Raw genomic sequence first — 23014 nt, 5'->3', positions numbered from 1 at the left:
TCTTTCTTTCTTTCTTTCTTTCTTTCTTTCTTTCTTTCTTTCTTTCTGTAAATGATCTGTTTCTGGTCCTTAGGCATTTTTTCCTTGCCAATTTTTAAGAGTGCTTTGGACCATAGGGGAAAAAATAATTTTTGTATGGCATATTATAAAAACATCTTTTACATATTCCATTTGGCTCTGTGTACATGGCAGATATATTAATATTTTCCTTTCAGACTTCTTGATCAAAAAATACATGTAAAACTTCTCAGGTTTTTCTTTGTTTGTAGTATGACCCTAATCTTTCTTCTTTAAAGTTTAGCTTATCTAGAATTTGTTTTGGTATCATAAACAAGTAAACATCTACTTTAATATTCCCCCTTTACACACACACATACAGTACACACACACATCATGTTTAGTGTTTAGTTCTAAGATGTAAGTGAATACTCCATATTTTGCCATTGACTTCAAATGTGTTTTAATAAAAAGTGACAGAGGGCTAATATCCAGTATATATAAAGAACTAAAGAAGCTGAAAAGCAGCAAACCAAGTAATCCAATTAAAAAATGGAGAACAGAGCTAAACAGAAAATTCTCTGTAGAAGAATATTGAATGGTAGAGAAACACTTAAAGAAATTCTCAACGTCATCAGCCATTAGGGAAATGCAACTCAAAACGACCCTGAGATTTCACCTTACACCCATCAGAATGGTCAAGATCAAAAACTCAAGTGACAACACATGCTGGAGAGGTTGTGGAGAAAGGGGAACCCTCCTCCATTGCTGGTGGGAATGTAAACTTGTACAACCACTCTGGAAAGCAATCTGGCGCTTTCTCAGACAAATAGGAATAGCGCTTCCTCAAGATCCAGCCATACCACTCCTAGGCATATATCCAAAAGAGGTTCAAGTACACAATAAGGACATTTGTTCAACCATGTTTGTAGCAGCTTTATTGTAATAGCCAGAAGCTGGAAATAGCCCAGATGCCCCTCAACTGAAGAATGGATGCACAAATTGTGATACATCTACACAATGGAGTATTACTCTGCAATGAAAATAAGGAAATCATGAAATTTGCAGGTAAATGGTGGGACCTGGAAAGGATCATCCTGAGTGAGCTGTCCCAGAAGCAGAAAGACACACACGGTATATACTCACTCATATAGACATGTAATATAGGATAAACCTACTAAAATCTGTACATCTAAAGAAACTAATCAAGAGAGAGGACCCTGACTAAAATGCTCAATTCCTATCTGGAAAGGCAAAGAGGAAGGACATCAGAAGAAGAAGAAAACAGGAAACAAGCTAGGAAACTGCCACAGAGGGCCTCTGAAAGGCTCTGCAGACTATCAAAGCAGACACTGAGATTTATGGCCAATTGTTGGGCAGTGTGCGTGGAATCTTATATAAGAAGTGGGAAATAGTAAGATCTGGAGAGGATAAGAACTCCACAAGGAGAGCAACAGAATCAGAAAATTTGAACACAGGGGTCTTCCCAGAGACTCATACTCCAACCAAGTACCATGCATGGAGATAACCTAGAACCCCTGCACTGATGTAGCCCATGGCAGTTTAGTTTCCAAGTGGGTTCCATAGTAATGGGAAGAGGGACCACCTCTGACATAATCTGATTGGCCTACTCTTTGATCACCTCCCCCTGAGGGAGGAGCAGCCTTACCAGGCCACAGAAGATGACAATGCAGCCACTCCTGATGAGATCTGATAGACTAAGATCAGAAGGAAGGAAAGGAGGACCTCCCCTATCAATGGACTTGGGGAGGGTCATGCGTGAAGAAGGGGATGAGAGGGTGGGATCAGGAGGGGAGGGGGAGGGGTTTATGGGAGGATACAAAGTGAATAAAGTGTAATTAATAAAAAAATCCAAAAAAAGATATCTAAACATATTCAGGTTTAGTTCTGAATACCAGATTCTGTTTCATTTTAGGCTGACCTTCTGTTTCTAAATGCCATCCTTTTGTCTATTGTAATAGACAAAAGTGTGTTTAAACAGGAAGTTTGAAAATGTTGTCAATTAAATCATAGAGCAAACAACTTTCTCAGCCTTTTCCTCAGATATAAAATTAGGATATTGGAAACTCTATGAAAGATTTTGGTGAGCCAAGGTTGTATTGTCTTTTATCATTGACCCCTAATGTGTACTGTCATGTAGTAACAGCTTTGGAAACATGCACTATAGGAATAAAACATGACTTAAAACCTGTCAGCTTCTCACAATCTGCTTTTGATTGATTATTGTTACTTTTGTTCTTAGTCCCCAAAGGTCTAGTGATCATTCATGCATAACAATGGGTTTAGGTAATTAGGTTTAATTTCATTTAAGACACTTTTCGTTTTCCAGAATATTAAGGTACTAAATGAAGTCCAAGGGCTGTAAATTGTTCTTTCCTTTTTTAAGAAAGAACATTGAATTTTCTAATATTTTACCAACAGCAGCGATCAACGACTAATCAGAAGGAAACACTTCTAACTCCAGCACTGACGGTCACTTTCCCTTATTTAACAGTGTATATTTTCTTCATTTAGATGCATAAGAGAATCCTACTCAGACACTACACACAGTTAAAGCCAAGCAAACACCAGACAGGGAAGGTCACCAAATTTCAGACAGGACAGAGAAAATACTATGTCTAATTTAGGATTGGAATGATTATCTTCTAGAATTGGGGAAGAGGGGGAGTCGTGCAGCTTCCAGTGAAATTCTGATAAAGACAAGTGGTTTTGTTTACTTTATAAAGGAATTCTATTAAGCCAAAAACATTTAATTCATTTTTTTTCGTTATCTATCACAAAATGGTAAGTCTTGATTAGAGTCATGAAGAGACACATGCAAACTTGAGAGACTTGGATCTCAGAAAACAGACATGAATTAAAACACACACACACACATAGGAACACACACATACTTAAATTGATCTTAGAATTGGAGATTAGTGTTCTTGGATGAGAACTCTGAGGTCAGTGGGTAAGGGAAGAGGTCTTCTGGCTTTTGAGGACTAGGGGATGGAGATGGGGGAAGAGAGGGAAGGTGGGCCCAGGAGAAAGCAAGGGAGGGGATATGATCAGGATGTAAAGTGAATAAATTAATAATAATATTTTTTAAAGCCAAGAAAGAAAGAAAAAGGAACAACTGCTGATTACCAGAAGTGTCTTTGGTTGTGAGCAGGCAGGAGAGTATATTCCAATCCTCTTGCCAATTTTATGTTTTTCTGTCTGTTTTTTTTTTTTTTTTTGATCCATGGGTTTATTTCTTCAATCACCATTTATTGAATACCTATTTGATTCCAAGAACTATTGTAGGCCTGAGAGTATGCCCTCAGAAGGTTCTCATTCAAGTTCAGGGCTCCTCGTACACTGGCTGTCATAACAGGGAATTAGCTAGGACATACATTCCCAAGGTGAAACTGTGGCCTGGGTCAGAAAGGCTTACTAAAAAGGGAAGAATAGATGCTTACAGTGCAGGCATGTATTGTTACTTGAGGTTTTGATCTTAGCCATCTGCTATTTACTAAAAATGAAACAAACCTATAGCCTTGTCTACCAAGAGAAAAACATCAAACATATCAAATTTGTTTGGGTGAGGTGCATGCCACAGACGTCTCAAAACTGTCAAGGCTATAAAATGCACAGAAAGACTAAAAAATTGGCACCGACCAAAAAACACTATGGAGACATGAAAACTGTCTTAGTCCGTGTTCTATTGCAGTGAAGAGACATCACAACCAAGGCAAGCTTTATGAAAGAAAACATTTATTTTGCTTAGAGTTTCAGAGGTTTGGCTTGGGGAAGAGCAGATAGTAACATCTGACATTGTGGCTTAGCTCAGAGGCTAAGGGCAAGATTGTGAGCAGTCGGGCACTGCCGCCTGCATAGGCTAGAAGTGACCGAGGAATGCATTTCGGAAAGAGTTCTATTTTTGTCCTTGAAATTTTAGCCCTAAATCTGTGCTGTGTAAGAACTCAAATTATAAGAGATGGCAGATATATTTTTTTTACATAAAATAAAGTCCTGAGGCAACTTGTTTATTTTCAAGCCATATAAAAATTTGTCACATGTCACTTCTATGTCATTAAAGAACAGACTCACTCCTCCCCATAACCATGTATGTCAGCTTTCTGGGAACGAGATTCCAGAAGAACTCCCTGTGACCACACATCCATCTTCTCATGCCAGAGAATTTCTGGATCTTATATAACTAGATTCCCCATGGAAGTTTCTTTGAAGTCTGCCTGCTTAGAAAGACAGTGCTCTTCCTCTAGGCAGATTAGGTGTCCCGAAAGCTTGAAAGAATGTGAAGGACCTAGCTCCAAGGAGGTATACTATTTAAACACAGTTTTGTTTTGGAGTCGGGGGACAGGGGAAATCCGTTTTGCATGTACCTTTGGGATGCCAATAAATATGGAAGGTGTCTGTAGTAGGATTATAATAGACTGATTTACTAAAGATGACAAAGTCTGCCTAGAATTTCTGGACTGGGGAGGGCAGAAGGTGCAGCTGAGGAAGAGCTACAGTCAAATTTTAGCATGTAAACCGTGATGTGAGAATCAGGCTTTGTACACATAAATTCACATACTCCAGCACTAGTCGTTCTTCTGTTTTGTGTGAAAGGAAAAGGAAGAGTGATGGATACATCCCTAATGACTATCTGTGTGGTGTTTGCTTTACTTCTGTGTTCTTTTCCCTATTTTCTCCTTCCTCATTTACACCCATACCATTCCTTGTATCCTAATAAAGAAATCCACGTAACTTTACTATCTTAGTCTATAAAATGTAGACAACAATACCAACTTCATAAGATTAACTGAACTGATACATCTGAAGCACTTGGATCAGTCATTAGCACATTTTAAGTACTGGAAATTAGTTTATGATGCTGGTTGAGAGGAAAATTAGCATTTTAAGGGAGAGAGGAATTGTTTTACAGAGAGGGTGGTAGCTGAGATGAGCTTGCAATGTATATGCTATACACACCCTATGCAGTTTCATCACCCGAAGAATCCGGGGCATTTATGTGATCTTTCAGTGGGCAAAGTTGTCTAACACAGTTCCTGTTTTATAATCCAGGGCTAAGTATCATATCTACAAAGATGAATGTCTTACAGGCATAATGAGATATGAAAACAACATATCCTCAAATGCTAGCAACAAAGTATGGAATAGTGTAGGTTGTTTTCTCTCATGATTGCATAGCTGATTGGAAAGCACAGCCATGGAAAAGCTGAAAATTCAAGATCTGGAATTTCTGCTGACTGCATATTGGTTTTTGGATCATAATGAGGTAGAAAAGTTAGAGGATCATCTATCTTTTCTGACTAATTCCACCAACATGAAATTCAAGAATAGAATTTTATTTAAAAGAGCAGATTTATGGTGACATTTCAGAGTAGTGGCTATTTTGGGGACAGTGAAAGGACTATCATAGGGAAGACTAGGAGGCTGAAGATTCTCTTCAGAGGTGAAGCATGACCTCTTTCCCCAGAGTCTGTGGGAAACACTCAGGACATGCCAGTTAAAGAAAGTTCAAGGCAGAGAGCTATGAATCTGAAGGGAATACTCTGCTTTTCTGAATCATTTGTAGAAACAGAGACTAGTGATGAGCATAGGAAGTGAAGAAAGTTTCTGAGGCAGCTGCAGAGGGAAGGGCTCAGGCTGACCAGCAGCCCAGGATGCCCTGAGTGGAAGCTGAACACTTCCAGATGAAGTACTTTCTGTTACTCCCAACCAAAGAGGGTTGTTGAAGTGTTCCCAACTTGTTGGCAGCTGAAGGAGGGGTGGGATGAGGGCTGGCATGTGAAAGGCCCAAGGTTCAAATTCTACCACAGAAACAAAAGTAGGAGGTTAAATTTGGGGGGGTGTTAAGAAATGAAATCTGGCATATAACCTAACTGAAGACAGTATGTTTAAGTCAATGCTATCATTTATGATCAGTCAAGTCGAATACTGTGTGGACAGCTGTGGATAGGTTGCTTATACATCGTGGTGCTTGCGGATGCCACTAAAACCCAAATCATTTGCTGCCATGATTTAAATTAGAAATGTCCCCACAAAGTCTAGTCAGTTTAAAGCTCTGTCCCCAAGGCGATGCTCAGAGATGGACTTTGGGGAAGTGACTGAATCATGATGTGACCTCATCAGCGCGTGCACTTATTGCTGAGCTTCGAATGTGACAGGCTACTATGGAGTAATGAAAACCCATGAGATAGGTTCTAGTTGAAGGTGTGCCTTTCGGGGAGGAAAACTTCCCTTTGGCCCCTTCTCTTTCTCTGTCACCATAGTGAGTTGCTTTGCTCCCCCAACCTTTCCATATTGATATCTCTTGTCCCAGCACAAGCCTATGAACAGAGCTGAGTGATCACGGAAGGAAACCTTTGAACTACATGCACAAGCAAGCCTTTCCTGATTTTAAATCGATTCTCTCAGGCATCTTGTCATAATGGTGATAATATGACTAATATGTTTGCCATCCTACACAGAAATACATTTTCTCCTTCCAATATCGAACAGTGCTTACGATGAGACAATAGTCACATGCTACTTGACCACCAGAATTTACTTGACCACTGTAATTCACCTTTTCTACAAATCAGTGGAATCTACAGCTCCTTGGGAGGAATTAGGGCAATTTCATTGACAGGCAATTACAGAAGAAGCAGGAAAGATGTGCTCTGGGCACTTGTTTCCATTTTTCCTGATCAGGAGGACAGGTTTGTGGTGTGCATCTCTCTCTCTCTTTCTCTCTCTTCCTATCCTTCCATCCTTCCCTCCATCTCTCCCTCCCTCCCTCCTTCTTTCCTTTCTTCCCTATTCCCTCATTATATTTTGGAGATGGGGTGAGCAGAGGTCAACCTTAGGTTTTGCTCCTTAGATGCAGTCCATATTGGTTTGTTTGTTTATCTTTTGTTTTGTTTTGTTGTTTTGAGACAGGGTCTCTGTGATGGATAGATTTAATGTCAACTTGATTCAAAAGTGTTGACATACCTATGGGCATTCTATTGGCTGATGATTTATGTGGAGAGCCCAGACCATCATGGGTAATGCTACCCTGGGAAGGTGGGAAAAAACCAGGAAACAGGATTACTCTATGGCTTTCTCTTCAGTTCTCACCTTTAGATTCCTGTCCTGAGTTTCCTCCCTGACTTTCCTAGATGTCCTGTCCTGAGTTTCCTCCTCTAGACTTTCCTAGACTATGAACTGTACAATAAAATAAACCTGGTCCTTTCAAAGTTTCTTTTAGTCCTTATATGTTATTATATCAAGAGAAACCACAACTAACACAGTTTTTCACTGGCCTGGAAGTAGCTGGGCAGCAAGCTTCTGGGATTCCCTTGTCTCTGCCTCCCCGAAGGTAGGATAACAAATGTGTGCCATCATGACTGGCTTTTACTTGGGTCTGGGATTTGAAACTCAAGCCCTCATTCTTGCGTAGCAGGTGCTATACCAACTAAGCCTGTCTGTCCAACCTCTGATATTTAATACTTTTAGCCAGAAAATCATGTCCATTGGTTAAGCCACAAAGTATTATAATTGACTTCATTTAAACATAAATATTGAAAAACACCAAACTTGTTATTATATACAGAAAGATCAGAATTCTAGAAAAAGAGGTATATAATTATTTGAATAGGAAGCTCATGAAAATCAATACTGTGAACTTTAAATAGTTTTATATTGTACTCTGATCTATAGTGTGTGGACAGAATTATGTCAGCATTTACAGCCTTGTCCACCCACAATTGAGCTAAAAGCTGCCCCAAATGAGATGACACTGGAGATTCTTAAAAAAACACTTCAAATAATCATAACTGTGACAATAATTTTATTACATGTCATTTTTAGTTGATACTTTGAATATATTATGGTGTACATGTATTGTAGATATTATGCTAATCATTGTATATAGTATTTGGTTGTATTACTGAAGGAGCTTGTGAGGGTTATATTTTATCATACTCATCTTATGGGCAAGGACAGTCAAGCTCAGAAGAAAGCAACCAGCTGACCAGGTTTTCTTCAGATATGGAATTTTTAGTGGTGATCCCTGAAATGTTCCGGACATGCTGAAAGGAGCTGGTTACCCTGTAAGAGTAACTCATTTGATTTATGAGGATTAAAGGCAGATGTAAACCCCAGAGTTCGCTACTTACTTGGTTCTCTGATTTCTTTATTTATTTGGTTGTCCTATCTATCACATCTATCACCAGTCCAGCTCAAGAACAATTTAGACATTCTTTGCATGGGAGGAGGGATCAAGGGTGAAGTAAGATGAAATAATTTTACACAGACTAATTGAAGATATCATCTGATAAACACCTTCAGCAAAGAGGTAGGATACAAAATTGTTATGTAAATATCAGTAGCCTTCATACATTGCAAAGACAAGCATATTGGGAAAAAAAAACAGTAAAATAATCCTATTCACAGTAACCACAAGGTAAACAAAATATCCAGGAATAAACCTAGCCAAGGAAATGATAAACCTTTACAATGAAAACTTTAAGACACTGAGGAAAGAAACCGAAGAAGACACTAGAAGATGGTAAGCCATCCTCCTCCCTACTGTGCTCCTGGACTGGAAGAATCAGTATAATGAAAATGGCTCTCCTACCAAAGGCAATCTGCATGTCCAAAGTAATCCCAGTCAAGATCCCAGGGACATTCTAAACAGACAGTCGTAAGTTTTATATGAAAACACAGATGACCCAGAATAGCTAAAACAATCCTGAACAAAAAAACACTTGGTGGGTATCTGTATACCTAATTTCAAATTATATTATGGAGTCATAGCAAGGAAACTCGCACTATTCTGGCACAAAAATAGATGTTTAGATCAATGATATAAAATAGTGTACCTAGGAATGAGTCTATACAACAGTAGCTACCTGATTTTTGACAAAGAATCTAAAAATATACATTGGAGAAGATAGGATCTTCAACAAATAGTTCTGGGAAACCTGGGCATTGACACTTAAAAGAATGAAACTTGATCTTTATATCTTACCCTGCAAAAATCTTAACTACAAATGAATCAAATTCTTTGGTTAAACAACTGATGCCCTGAAAATTCTAGGGGAAACAGTAGGAGATGAACTTTAATATGTGTGTATAGTTAAGAATTTCTGAATATAACTCTTGTAGCATAGGCAAAAAACTGAACAATTGATAAATGGGATCTCATTAAACTAAAAAGCTTCTGAACAGCAAAGGAAACTGTTAAGTGAAGACACAATTCATAGAAGAAACTATTTGCCAGTTATACATATAATAAAGAATTAATAACTAGAATATGCCAGGGGAAAACAAACCTCTATGAAATAAACAGCCTAACTTGAAAAAGAATATGAAAATAAATAGTTCTCAAAATAAATTACAAAATTTGGAAAACATTCAAAAAGTGTTCAAAACCCTTTGCCACCACTGGACTGTAGACTAAAACTACTTTAAGATTCCATCTCATCTCAGTCAAAATGAAAGGCCATCAGTGCTGATACAAATGATGGAATTTGATGGAAACAGAAAGGAACCATTATACACTGCTGTAATCTAGTGCATCCACTTTGGAAATCACTCTACAGGTTCCTCAGAACACTAGAACTAGATCTACCATGTGACTCAGGCATAACTCTTAGACATATTATGCTCAAAGGACTTTATACTCTCCTTCAGAGACACCTATATATCCGTATTCATTGCAGCGTTATTCACAATAGCTGGAAATAGAAACATTCTCCATATCTATCAACTAACGAATGAATATTGAAAATGTGGTACATATATACAACGGAATCTTAACAGCTATAAAAAATTCAATTATAAATTTTTTAGGAAAAAGTGTACTGAGCGCAGTAACCCAGGCTCAGAAAGAAAAATGCACCGTTTTCTTATATATGCAGATTCTAGTCCACAAACGACTGAGCAAATGAAGCTGAGTCTCCCTTTATAACATTTCCAAAGTGCCTAAAGGCTACCGGAAAGTGACATTCAGAGCAGAACCCTCTCACCTGGGGAAGTGGGTAGAGATGACACCGTGATTGGACAGCATCCTGCTTGCACAATTTCAGAGCATGGCACACCACATCAGCATTCATAGCTTCACTGAGTCTGACAGGAAATGGAGCAAAGCAAAAGCTATTTAAGATCTCTCAGGTGTTAGGAAGTAGAAGCTCTATCAAACAGTTAAATCCCCAGGACAAATTCTGATGCTCTCACAGCCTGGCCTTAGAGATTTGCCGGGCAGGTACAGCTACTGGATTGTAGTTTCCTGCAATACTTATCTCTCCTGCCTCTTGCATTAGGTCTTGAGGACAGGATAGGACATTCAATCCCTGAGCTATGAGTGAGCCTCTCAGAACACCCCAGTGTTTTCAGAAAAAGCATAAAAACAACTGGGAAAAAAAAGAGGAAAGAGTATGATTAGGTGAGAACAATATTTAAAGGTTATAGGACCTAATAGCAAAACGACTTTACTATATATAGTTGTAGACACTTAAAATTATTTTCTTAGATACAAGCCAAACCACATCTGCCCCTTTAAATCAAATGTATCTCTTAGTCTTGTGGAAGAAAAACAAGATTGCTGATTTATTTCTTTTCTGGAAGATGCTATAAGGACAATGATCTTCAAATACGGTGGTTGTGTCTGGATTCAAGGAGCTAAAACAAAGTGTGATGGTTCGTTGTCATGCTTATATGCTTAAAATTATCCAGGAGAAGCATCCTCCAAGAAGGCATTTGCAGACAGGTTGCACAGTGTGCTGTCTGATGGGCTAGTGCTCAAGAACCAAGATGGTTTTCAAAGAACCATCTCTAAGTAATGGTTTTTTTTTTTTTTGTTATTGTAGTCTCTTCTCCATTAATTTCTACCATGATATTGATTTTTTTTTCTATATAGTTCATTTGGGTTTGGTTTCTAATTTTTCTAGAGCCTTGAAGTATATAATTTGATTATTATTTTGAGATCTCTCTGATTTTTAAGAAATATAAACATTTAGACCCACAGACTCTTGTATATATCCCAGAGGTTCTGGTAGGCTGTACTTTCATTTTCATTTAAATTAGAAATTAAAAAACATCCTTAGTGATTTTCTTCCATGGCATATGTTCATTTAAAACTATATTGTTCAATCCCTAGGTATTTGTGTATTGCCTGAGATTGGAAATGCCATTGCTTTCCAGTTTTATTCCACTTTAGTTTTGTAAGGTGCTGCTAATTATTTAAATTATTATGTGTAGCATAAGGCTTTGTGGATTCTATTGTGAGCAATTTTGGAGAGTCTATCTATTCCTGAGAAGAATGTTTATTTCCTAATTATTGTAAAGAATGTCTATTTTTCTACTTATTTCATGGCATGTTCTATAGATATCTATTTAATTTTGTTGATGTGTGGTATACTTTAGTTATAAGGTTTATTTTCTGGTTTGTTGTTCTTTTTGAGTCAGGGTTTCTCTGTGTAGCCTTGGTTGTCCTGGACTCCTTTCTAGACCAGGCAGGTTTTGAACTCACAGAGATCCTTGAACTCACAGAAATCAACCTGCCTCTGGCTCCTTGAGTGCTGAGATTAAAGGTGTGTGCTACCACACCCAGAATTATTTTCTGATTTTTAATTTTGAAGACATATCTAGATGTCAGAGTGAGATATTTGAAGCCTTCAGTTATTACTGTGTTGAGACATATGTGTATGACTTTTAGTGTTCAATTAAAAATGAGCCCCCATGTGCACATTATATTTATAATAACTATATCATTTGGATGAATTGTTCCTTTCACTAACATGCAGTGTTCATCTTCTCATTTAACTAGTTTTGGTGTGCAGTCTACTCTATCAGACATGACAATCAGACCAGCTTCTATTTGCTTGGTAGGATGTTTTGTAACCTTTAACTCTCAGTGTTTGGATCTCCTACTTAGTATTGAGAGTTTCATGGATAAAAATATTGTATCCGGTCAGTCTGCACCTTTTATTTCATATGAAAGGCCATTTACGTTAAAGGTTATTATTAAATATTTGCTATTATTGGGTCAATGCATCACTCAGTCCTAATAAGAGAAACTTCCTGCAGTAGATGGAAATTAACCCTGAGACCTACAACCAGACAATGTGAAGACAATGAGAGACTTTGGAGCACTCAGTCCTAAATGGAATGTCTTTATTAAACCCCTCTTCTCAAGGCTCAGGGACCTATGCAGAAGAGAAGGCAGGAAGACTGTAAGATCAGGTGAAGTATGATGTCTGAGTGTAGGCACTCCTGGAAAGGCCTTTAACTAAGGTAGTGGGGGGGGGAAGCCTACCTCATTTTGAAGATTTTGTGTCACTACTGTTTAAAAAAAAATAACCTTTTTATTGATTCTTTGTGAACCCCAATACTCCTCATTTCCCCATCCCTTTGTATCTATCTACCTTCCATACCTGCAACCTCCAGCCCACCAAAAGAAGCAAAAATAAAATAGAATAATAATGAAAAAAAATCTTTAACACAGTTTACCCTTTTGTCCACACACCTTTACTTTTAAATGTTCATTGTAATAAGTCATTGGTCTGGTTCAAGGCCTCTGGCTTCTGCTACACAATCAATATTGGATCCTCACCAGGACTCCTCTTGGATATCTTATTGTTGCCCTATGATCTTGCAGCTTTAGATCTGCAGGACTGACCCTTTCTTTTGGGGGGAGGGGGAACTCAATGGTCTGGAACTGGGCCTGGGAGACAGCTGAGTGGTCAACAGCTGTTCTGCACCCAACACTCCCAGGTTGAGCTCTCCAGCACTGCTCTGGCTGGCTCATCAAATGCTCTAGCTGGCAAAGGGGCAGGGTCAGCTCTTCTGCTCTTAAGTGCTTGGGGCTGGCTCACCCATGCCTTCCCCATCATGGCCAGCTCTACTGTGCTACTGAATTGAGGGGCAGGGCCTGCTCTCCCACTCTCATAATCTCTGGGGCAGCTCTCTACCTGTCACATGCCATGAGGAATTAAGAAAAGACAGCATATCTCCCTCGTCCATGCCACCCTCCAGCAGATGAGGGGCAGGGACAGTTCTCCGGCTTTCATAACCTCAGGACCAACTCTCCTACCGGCCACAGGTGATGAGGGAGGGAGAAATTTCTTCCTCACATAAGCCACCCCATGGCAATTTAAGGGTGGGGCCAACTCTCTTGAGCTCATACCCTTGGTCCGGCCCACCCACACTTTCCATCAGGATCAGCTCTACTGTGTTGCCCAGGAAAAGGGTGGGCCCATCCCAGCACAGTGCCTCAGGCAGCAGTCCAGACCAGGGATGTCTGCATAGATTTTGGTGGCAACACTGGCCTGGGACAGCAACACAGACCTCAGCTGCCATAGGAGCATGGACCCAGACATGGTCTCCAGCAGCAGCATTGGCCTGGATGTCCCCATGGCTGCAGATGGCAGCACAGGCCACTTACATTAGCATGTTTCCCATAGGTGACAGGGCCCTCAGATATCCTTATGGTCTCTGGTGGCAGCCCAGACTATGGACATCTACTTGGCTTTTGGTGGTAACTTGGGCCACAGACATTGACAGACTTCATCTGCAGCAGGATCACAGACCCAGACATGGCCCTTGGTGGCAGCCGGGGCCAGGACTTCACCATGATCTCCTCATATCTGCCTGTTCCTCACTGCCTTCAAGTCTCCAGGTCTACCTTACTCCACAATGTTATGAACCCCTTCCTCATATTCTTTTCCATCTCTGTACTGGTTACTCCATTTCCCCCATCTCTCCATCACACATTCATTCATCATAGTGGTGCCTGCAGCAGGTTCTTAATTGTTTTTCTTCTGTGGCAGGTGCTTGGGTGTCTTTCTTCTGGCTACCCAAGGTCAGTGTGGCCAGGGCAAATGCTTTGGTGTTTTTCTTCAGGCAGCCCAACCAACATGATCAGGGTAGGTGCTTGGGTATCTTTCTTCTGGCCTCCCCACTTCTCTCTTTTATGAGTATTTATTGTGAACTTTTGATTGTTCACGTTTTAAGAAAAATGCTTGTTTTTGTTACAGAGATGAGGTAAACATGGTCCTTCACTTTCACAAATTGTGCAATTGGATTTCCCACACTTGAGGAAGTCTCAGGGCTGAGCACATCCACATTGCAGGTGGCGAGGCTCGCCCTGGAAAATCACCTTCACGATCACGGTCTCTCTCTTCCTGGGAAATATTGTGGGTATTTTCTTTTCTCACTGGGTAACTCCAGTTGATGTGGAATGTGATATGTAGACCAGGCTACCCTTGAACTCACAGAGCAAGTTTTCCTTGTCCTGTAGGAGCTGGGACTACAGGTGTGAGCCACTATACCTGGTTTGAATCTAATCAATTCTGTAATTACTTTGTGAAGAACATAGTTAAAATGCTTTGTATTTGTATGTCAACAAAGGTCATTATGTCTACACCATACCATAACTGTTATAATTACTGTTTCTCAGGTTTCTTATTAAAATGTTGTTATTTCATGATTAATGAAAGGTACTGGACTTGGGAGAGAGGGCTTTGTGACTGTACAGAGAAGCAAGAGGAGACGAAGAGGGAGGGCCCACAGCTAGATTTTCTGAAGCAACATCACGAACAGTGGAGGCCAGGATCAGATAGGGGAATCTGCTCTTGAATACTTCCTAGTATTTCAACCTAGGTAGCCTCTTCCTGTATGTCACGGCCTTAATATTTGTTTCCCAAACCTCCAAACTTGTATGTTAACATCTAATCATGATGCATATTGAGAAATAGGACATTTGGGGGGGGTGTCTCAGCTTATAAACAGGTTCAGTGCCCCTTTAGATAGAGGGAGGGCCCAAGGAACTTGTTTGTTCATTTTGTCTCATGAGTTTACAGAAAAAGGCAATTTCTACGAAGCAAAGAGGAAACTCTATCAGGCATCTAATCTGCTGGTACCTTGATTTTATACTCCAAGTCTCCAGATCTCCAGATGTGATATAATTTTATGTTATTTAAAAAAATTTCTAGTGTCAGGAATTTTAAAAATAAGACATCAAACAGATCAAGATCCTGCATGGCAAGTTTTGGAGGGAATGTCTTATTTCTCAGGTTCCTTCTTTCTTTACAGAATCCTGTGGCTATATCTGTGGGTAGAGAATGTAATTGCTACATAATTAGTCCATGAATTATTGAGACCTGACTAGTACGAGATAATAGAAAGAATGCCCTCCAGGTCAGAACACACATTTAATACTGGAAGGCAGCTATTCAGGTAAAATTAAATCATGAGGTTGTCATTTTCAGGGACTGAATCAACTCAAGTTGTTTTTTCTGACTATCGAAAACAAGGTGCGAGAGGCTGATGCTTGTAAGGAGAGATCCCTATCAGCAGAGAGCTGACAGAGTGCTGGCAGTGAAAGGATGCTGTTGCTGACAGAGTGGTCGTCCTGACAGGGTGTTGGCATGGATAGGGCCCTGGAGCTGACAAGGTGCTAGGCTTCTGCGGGCAAACAAGCGGTGGACAAAACCATTTACTCATCTGTCTTTCTTCAAAGTAGTCTATGCTCCATCCATCTCTGATTCCTTCCCTTCCTCCACCACATTTCCATCCTTCCTTTGACATATCTTTGAGTTTTCTGAATCCCTGGAAATATACACAGAGCGAATAAAATGTAGTCCCAGGAGTTTGAAAGCTGTTAAATTGGTGGGGATTCAGAGAAGTCGAGTGGTAAAGTGTAAGCACCTGTCCTAGGTGCTGCTCTAGAGGTTTGCACAGCATGTTGTTTGTGCACGTGTGAATGCTTCTGTGCGTGCATGTGTGCCAATGTGCTTGTGTGTGGTAGGAGTCAAATGTCCATGTTAGCATGGAGAGGATTAGAGAAGCTTTCAGAAGAGGTGACCAGGAGTTGGAGTCTAAAGAAGTAAGGTGATGTATCTGGTATAGATTTTAGGTGTATCAAACACATGTAACAACTGTAAAAATCTTTAGGCAAACCCCGCTTGCAGTGTGACCAAATCATCATGGAATGTGGTGTGCTGTGAGGTAGCAAGGGATGAGTTTAGAAGGGCTTTCAGGACCAGTTCATGAAGAATTTTGTATTAGGTACCAGGAATCACTGGAGGGCATCACTGCATTTCTATTCCCACTTACCAGTGTGGCCACATTGGACAAACCTCCCTTTCTACTTTTTACTGTTAATTTGGTCATTTAATGGGCTTTTTGAGGATGGATGTCCTGGACTGGTGACTGCACCTGGCATCCTGCAGTGTAGACTATGACCTCAAGTTGGGTGACATGGACCACTGTTGAGGGAGCACCATGAATATGAACTTATCCTATCCAGTGCCTCAAAGACTGATCAAAGCAGAAGGAAAAGAATGAGAAAGAAAACGAGTAAACAGATAGTGATGACACAGAGGGGCTAGACCATAATATGCTAAGAACCCTGAAGCACAGAGGGCTGGAATCCACAGCGAGAGAGCAGGGTCAGAACTAGTAGCTTAGAGATAATGTTGGGTTATTTGTTGTTGGAATTGTCTGTAAATCTCACATGGAAAGTGCTTGCAAAGACACAAACCCAGATTTTCATGCGGTAGTTCTAGAAACTACAGTTTCTACCAGAATGACAACATCAGTCTAGAGTCAATTTCCTTCTGTTAATGGTAACAAAGAGATCAGGGCCAGCCCTTCTCAGTAAGTACCATAGGCAGTACATGCTGCCCTCTGCTCTGTGCCAGCAACTGTGACAGAATGCAATACCATACTCACAATTTTATGATGTCTGCTCCAAACATCTGAACCAGGAAATAGCAGGAGGTTTTCAAAAACATCGCTTCTAAGAAAAAAAAAGTGAATAGAATACATTTTATTATCATAGTTTAGGGCATGGATCAGTGTTTGTCTGAAGGAGAACTAAGACTGAATTAAGACTGAATAGTTAATTAATGACTAAGCATTAGTTTTAAGGGTTTAGTAATTTTAAAGTTACCATGGTTAATAAAAGATCACTTCTAGGTGTTGGAGCAATGGCTCCAGAAAACTTGGGTTGAATTCCCAGAATCCACATATTGACTCACAACCATCTATAGTTCCAGACCCAGGGCCTCAGATGCCCATTTCTGGACTCCTCTAGCACCAGGAATACAAGCGGTACACAGACATACATGCAGGCAAAATGCTCATACCTACAAAAATAATCTTTTCCATACAAGATTTGTATGAGTACTGTTTTACTGCAAATATTTGAAGATCACTAGTTTGTTATAAAATTACAGATTTTATTTTCTTTTTTTAAAGTAAGGAATATCAGAATGTTGACTAGGATCTCTTTTGTTGAATGACAAACATATCGAAAAAGAAACAGAAAAAGTACCTTCTACAATAGCCTCAGAAAATAAAATATCTTGAGATAACTCTAGCCATGCAAGAGGGTGAATACAAAACTTGTATAATAAAAACTTGAAGTCACTAAAGAAAGAAACGGAAGGCTACACCAGAAAATGAATAGATCTCCCTAGCTTGAGATCAGTAGGATCAATATTATGAAAATGGCCATCCTACCAAAACCAATCTACAAATTCAATACAATCCTCATAAAAAAATTTCAATGCAATTCTACACAGAAATTGAAAAAAAAAAAAAGCTTCAACTTCATATGGAAGCACAAAAAGCCAAAGGATGGCTAAAACACTCTGACAAAAGACCTGCCGAAGTTATCACCACCCACAATTCCAAGTCATACTACAGAGCTACAGTAATAAATACAGCATGGTCTTGACATTAAAACAGCAGTCCTGTTAGGCCACAGAGGAGAGCTTTGCAGCCAGGCCTGAAGATACCTGATAAAACAAGATCAGATGAATGGAGAGGAGGTCCCCCCTATCAGTTGACTTGGAAAGGGGCACAGTGGAGATGAGGGAGGGAAGGAGGACCTGGGAGAGAATGAGGGATCGGGACACGGCTGGGATACAGAGTTAATAAAATGTAACTGATAAGAAAAAAATAAAATTCAAAAAAAAAAAAAAAAGAAACATTTTTTTGGTTCTTTTGCTCTCCTTGTGGAGCTCCTGTCCCCTACAGGTCTTTCTGTCTTCCCCTTCTTTCCTAAGATTCCCTGTACTCTGCCCAACGTTTGGCTATGAGTTTCAGCATCTGCTTCTATACCCTGCTGGATAAAGTTTTTCAGGGGCCCTCTGTGGTAGGCTCCTGTCCTGTTCCCTATTTTTCTCTCATCTGATGTCTATCCCATTTGTCTTTTTGAATGAAGATTGAGCATCTTATCCAGGGTCCTCCTTCTTCTTAGCTTCTTTAGGTGTACAGATTTTAGTATGTTTATCCTATATTATATATCTAATATCCACTTAAAAGTGAGTATATACCCCAAAAATCTGGGTCCAGGGGTCTTTTCTGAGATGATACTCCAACCAAGGACCATTCATGGAGATAACCTAGAACCCCTGCACAGATGTAGCCCGTGGTAGCTCAGTCTCCAAGTGGGATCCTCAGTAAAGGGAACAGGGGATGTCTCTGACATGAACTAAATGGCTGGCTCTTGATCACCTCCCCTTGAGTAGGAGCAGCCTTACCAGACCATAGAGGAAGACAATGCAGCCAGTCCTGATGAGACCTGATAGGCCAAGTTCAGATGGAAGGGGAGGAAAACCTCCCCTATCACTGGACTGGGGGAGAGGCATGGGAAGAAAAGAGGGAGGGAGGGAAGGATTGGGAGGGCATGAGGGAGGGGTTACAGCTGGAATGCAAAGTGAATAAACTGAAATAAATAATAAATAAATAAAAATAAAAAACCCAGACACATTGATCAATGGAACTGAATTGAAGACCAAGATGTAATTCCACATACCATGAACACCTGAGTTTTGACAAGTGGAAAAAAAATCACATTGATGAAAAGATACCATTGTCAAAAAGTGACGCTGATGATACTGTAGCTGCATGCAGAAAAATGCAAATAGATATATTTGCATCACTTTCCATAAAAATCAGTCCCAAGAGATCCAAGATGGTGGTGACAAACACACACTATGTCTGATAAGCAGGACAGCAGTGACTGCACAGAAACCAACAGACAGAACTGTGGTCCCCAAAACACCAATGTCTGTGTTTCACAGGTGAGAGGAAACCCCATGGTAAAGGAAACAAGAGCCTTGCCCAGCCAATCCCAGGAATAGTTCGGTCTCAGCATATAGCCATTCCCCTGTGAGCTGCTCTCACTGACCTGTGAATACCTTCTGGGTACCAGGGCAGGCAGCTCCAACATCAGGCCTCCTGATGACCAGGAGCCATGGGAACAGCCCCAGACACCACTCCAAAGCTCAACCCATCTCCCTAGGGAGACAGAACAGAGAACTCTGGGCTTGCTAGTTCTCCAAGATGGCTGTGCCCAGCAAGTACAGTGTCTGAGCACAATGTCTGGACAGCTGCAGTTCATTAACTTCAGAGCAAGAAAGCCAGTGGTTGAACAGCTGCCACTGGGATTTTCCCTGGTGAGAGGAGAGGCCCTGGGCTCTTGCGGACTCCAGTACACAAGATCATACAAATGAAGAGAGCTGCAAGCTCTCATATTGAGGCCTTTGGAGAGGCCTGTAGAGAGGAAATGAATAAATTACTCAAAGAAATACAGGAAAACACAAACAAACAAATGAAGGAAATCAATAAAATAGTTCAAGATCTGAAAATGGAAATGGAAACAGTAAAGAAAGCAGAAACTGAGGAAATTCTGGAAAGAGAAAACTTAGAGAAGAAAACAGAAACTACAGAGATAAGCATTGCCAACAGAATACATGAGATGGAGGAAACAATTTCTTGTGTAGAAGATACACTGGAAGAAATCCATGCATCCATCAAAGAAAATGTTAAATAAAAAAAAATTCCTGACACAAAACATCCAAGCACATAAGGACACCATGAAAATATAAAAATCTAAGAATAATAGGAATAGAGGCAGAGAGAAGGTTCCTGGTTCCAAGGCCCAGAAAGCATTTTCAACAAAATCATTGAAGAAAAGTTTTCTAATCTAAAGAAAGAGATGCCTATAAGCATATAAGAGGCCTACAGAGCACCAAATAGATTAGACCAGAAAAGAAAATCCTCCGGCTACATAATAATCAAAGCACTAAATGTACAGAATAAAGAAAAAACTATTAAAAGCTATAAAGGAAAAAAAAAAAACAAGTAACCTATAATGACAAACCTATCAGAATCACATCTGACTTTTCAGCAGAGACCATAAAAGCCAGAAGGGCCTGAGCAGACATCTTGCAAACCTTAAGAGACCACAGATGCGAAGCCTCACTACTATATCACTATACACAGGAAAAATTTTAATCATCATAAATGGAAAAAATATTTCATAACAGAAAAACCCAGCCCTAAAGAATATATGAGAAGAAAATCTCCCACCCAGAGAGGTAAACTACCCCCCAAAAGACCACAGGCTATAAATAACTTCACTAAAGCAAACAAAAAAAAATAGACAAGCACATAAAAACACTACCACAACCAACACCAAAATAAAAGGATCAAATAGTCCCTTCTCATTAATCTCTCTGAACATCAATGCACTGAACTCTCCAATAAAAAGACATAGACTAACAGAATAGATGTGTAACGAAGACCCAACATGCTGCTGCATACAAGAAACACACCTCAGCCACAAAGATAGACATTACCTGAGAGTAAAGGGCTGGAAGAAGGTTTTTTCAAGCAAATGGACCTAAGAAGCAAGCTGAAATAGACATTCTATTATCTAATAAAAAAGACTTTTAACCAAACTAATCAAAATATATGAGGAAGGATACTTCATACTCATCAAAAGAAAGCTCCACCAAGATGACATCTCAATTCTGAATATCTATGCCCCAAATACAAGGGCACCCGCATTCGTAAAAGAAACATTAATAAAGCTTAAACCATACATCATTCCCCTCACATTAATAGTGGGAGACTTCAACACCCCACTCTTACCAGTGGACAGATCAACCAAACAGAAACAAACCTGAGAAGTAATGACACTAACAGATGTCATGAATCAGATGGACCTAACAGACATCTATAGAACTTTTCACTCAAACACAAAAGAATATACCTTCTTCTCAGCACCTCACAGGACCTTCTCCAAAACTGACTATATAATCAGCCACAAAGTAAGCCTCAATAGGTACAAGAAGATTGAAATAATCACTTGTATACTATCAGCTTGCCATGGAATAAAGCTGGGCCTCAACAACAACAGAAAACATTGACACTGACCAGCTCTCTACTTAACAACAACTGGGTCAGAGAAGAAATAAAGAAATTGAGGACTTCCTAAAATTCAGTGAAAATGAAGACACGACACATCCAAACTTATGGGCACAATGAAAACAGTGATGAGAGGAAGGTTCATTAACTATTTGAGGCATCTATACAATCAACAAGAGCAATAAAAGACTTAATGAAACCAAGAGCTGCTTCTCTGACAAAATCAGCAAGATAGACAAACCCTTAGCAAAAATAACTGAAAGGCAGAGAGAGAATATACCCAAATCAACAAAATCAGAAATGAAAAGGGGGACATAACTACAGACACTGATGTAAAACTCACAGCTCCTGCTCCTGTGCAGTTCCTCTCCCTGAGCTAAACCTCTGAAGCTGTAAGCAAAGCCCAATTAAATGCAATGTCTTGGTCTCTTCATAGCAATGGATAAATAACTAAGGCACTGGTGTAATGAAGATGCTCTGAAACCGTGGTGATGGATTATGACTATGAACATATAGAAAGCCACTGTGGTTACATTTTTAATCAATGACTTGAAATACAAGTGAATTTTATCTCAATACAATGGTCAAAATCCATTGCCCTCCCCCTCCATGCCACTCCCTGAGAGGGTTACCACTGAGGAGAGGATCAAGCCTTTCTGATGTCACTGAATTAGAGCGACTGGGATTCTAGCACCAGCTCGTTGACCTCAGGTCCGTGGTAAGTGCTTTCCTTTCCACAAATTTTGCCTTCTTTATCTGATAATGTGGCCGTACCAGTCATTGTGGCACACACCTTTAATCCTAGTGCTCAGGAGGCAGAGGCAGGTGGAACTCTGAATTTCAGGCCAGCCTGTTCTACATAACAAGTTCTAAAACAGCCGGAGCTACATAGAGAAACCCTGTCTCAAAAAACAAAAACAATAACAACAACAAGAAAAAACAAACAATGAAGGAAAGAGAAAATGTGTCCATGGTGTTTGGTTGTTTTCGCTGTAACATTACATGGTTTAAAGAATTTTTAAAGAGAAGTTTATAATTATGTGAGGATGGAGGCAGCTTGGAAATGTTTAAAGTAATGCTACTGCTAGAGTAGCTTAGCCTGGAGCAGAGCAATTTTAAAAATGGCATTAGTGCGTTCTTTGATTAACTTGCATTACTGGCTGAGAGGCAAAGAAAATCCATCTTCCTTTGGTTTGATGAGAAGCACTGTGAGTGTGTTTCCATGATTGTTTTGCTCCACTCAAAGCGAATGGCTTCGGGGTTCTCATTTGGAGCAGACCCCTCTGCAGTCTCCAGTTCTGTGATGCTAACTCAGGAGGCTGATGGAGCAGTGGTGGATGTGGGAAAAGAGAAGATACTCCAAGAGCTAAGAATGAGCATGAGAATGAGGAGCAGAAACAATAAAGCCTCTGGTAAAGAGACAGATGAACCCAGGAAACTACAATTAGATGGTATCCTAAGTGTCACTGCAACCCAAGTGATAAGACTCAACTGTGGTTCTAATGTGTCCCTCAAGTTCCTGTGTCATGAAGACAGTCCTTTTGCCACAGTGTTGAAATCTGTGGCCTGATAAAAGGTTTTTCCCCTCCAATGGATTAATGTCATGTTATGGAATGACACAGCAGGAAGCATGATACTTGGGTCATCCATTTGGACTTTGGGCCTCCAGAACTCTGAGACAACTACACTTCTGTTCTTTATCACCTGTATTGTTCTGTTTTTAGTACCACCAGACAGTGGAAGATGCTTTAGGCAAATTTTGTGAGGTGTGTGTGTGTGTGTGTGTGTGTGTGTGTGTGTGTGTGTGTGTGTG

General features: G+C 40.0%; 1 protein-coding gene across 1 annotated transcript in view; it reads right to left on the bottom strand.

Moving 5' to 3' along the window:
* Aoah (acyloxyacyl hydrolase) overlaps positions 1-23014 on the bottom strand; it is a 218265-nt gene that overhangs the window by 163290 nt on the left and 31961 nt on the right. The window contains exons 3-4 of the mRNA XM_055597240.1: positions 16711-16777; positions 10005-10104 (exon numbers count right to left, since the gene is read on the bottom strand). Of these exons, the coding sequence (XP_055453215.1) occupies positions 10005-10104; positions 16711-16777 (167 nt within the window). The remainder of the gene's footprint in view (positions 1-10004; positions 10105-16710; positions 16778-23014) is intronic.

The sequence above is a fragment of the Psammomys obesus genome, unplaced genomic scaffold (genome assembly GCF_907164565.1).
Source record: "Psammomys obesus unplaced genomic scaffold, mPsaObe1.curated_primary_1811, whole genome shotgun sequence".
NCBI classification, from domain to species: Eukaryota; Metazoa; Chordata; class Mammalia; order Rodentia; family Muridae; genus Psammomys; species Psammomys obesus.
Note: the sequence above shows the minus strand (reverse complement) of the source record. Positions and strands in the feature narration are given on the sequence as shown.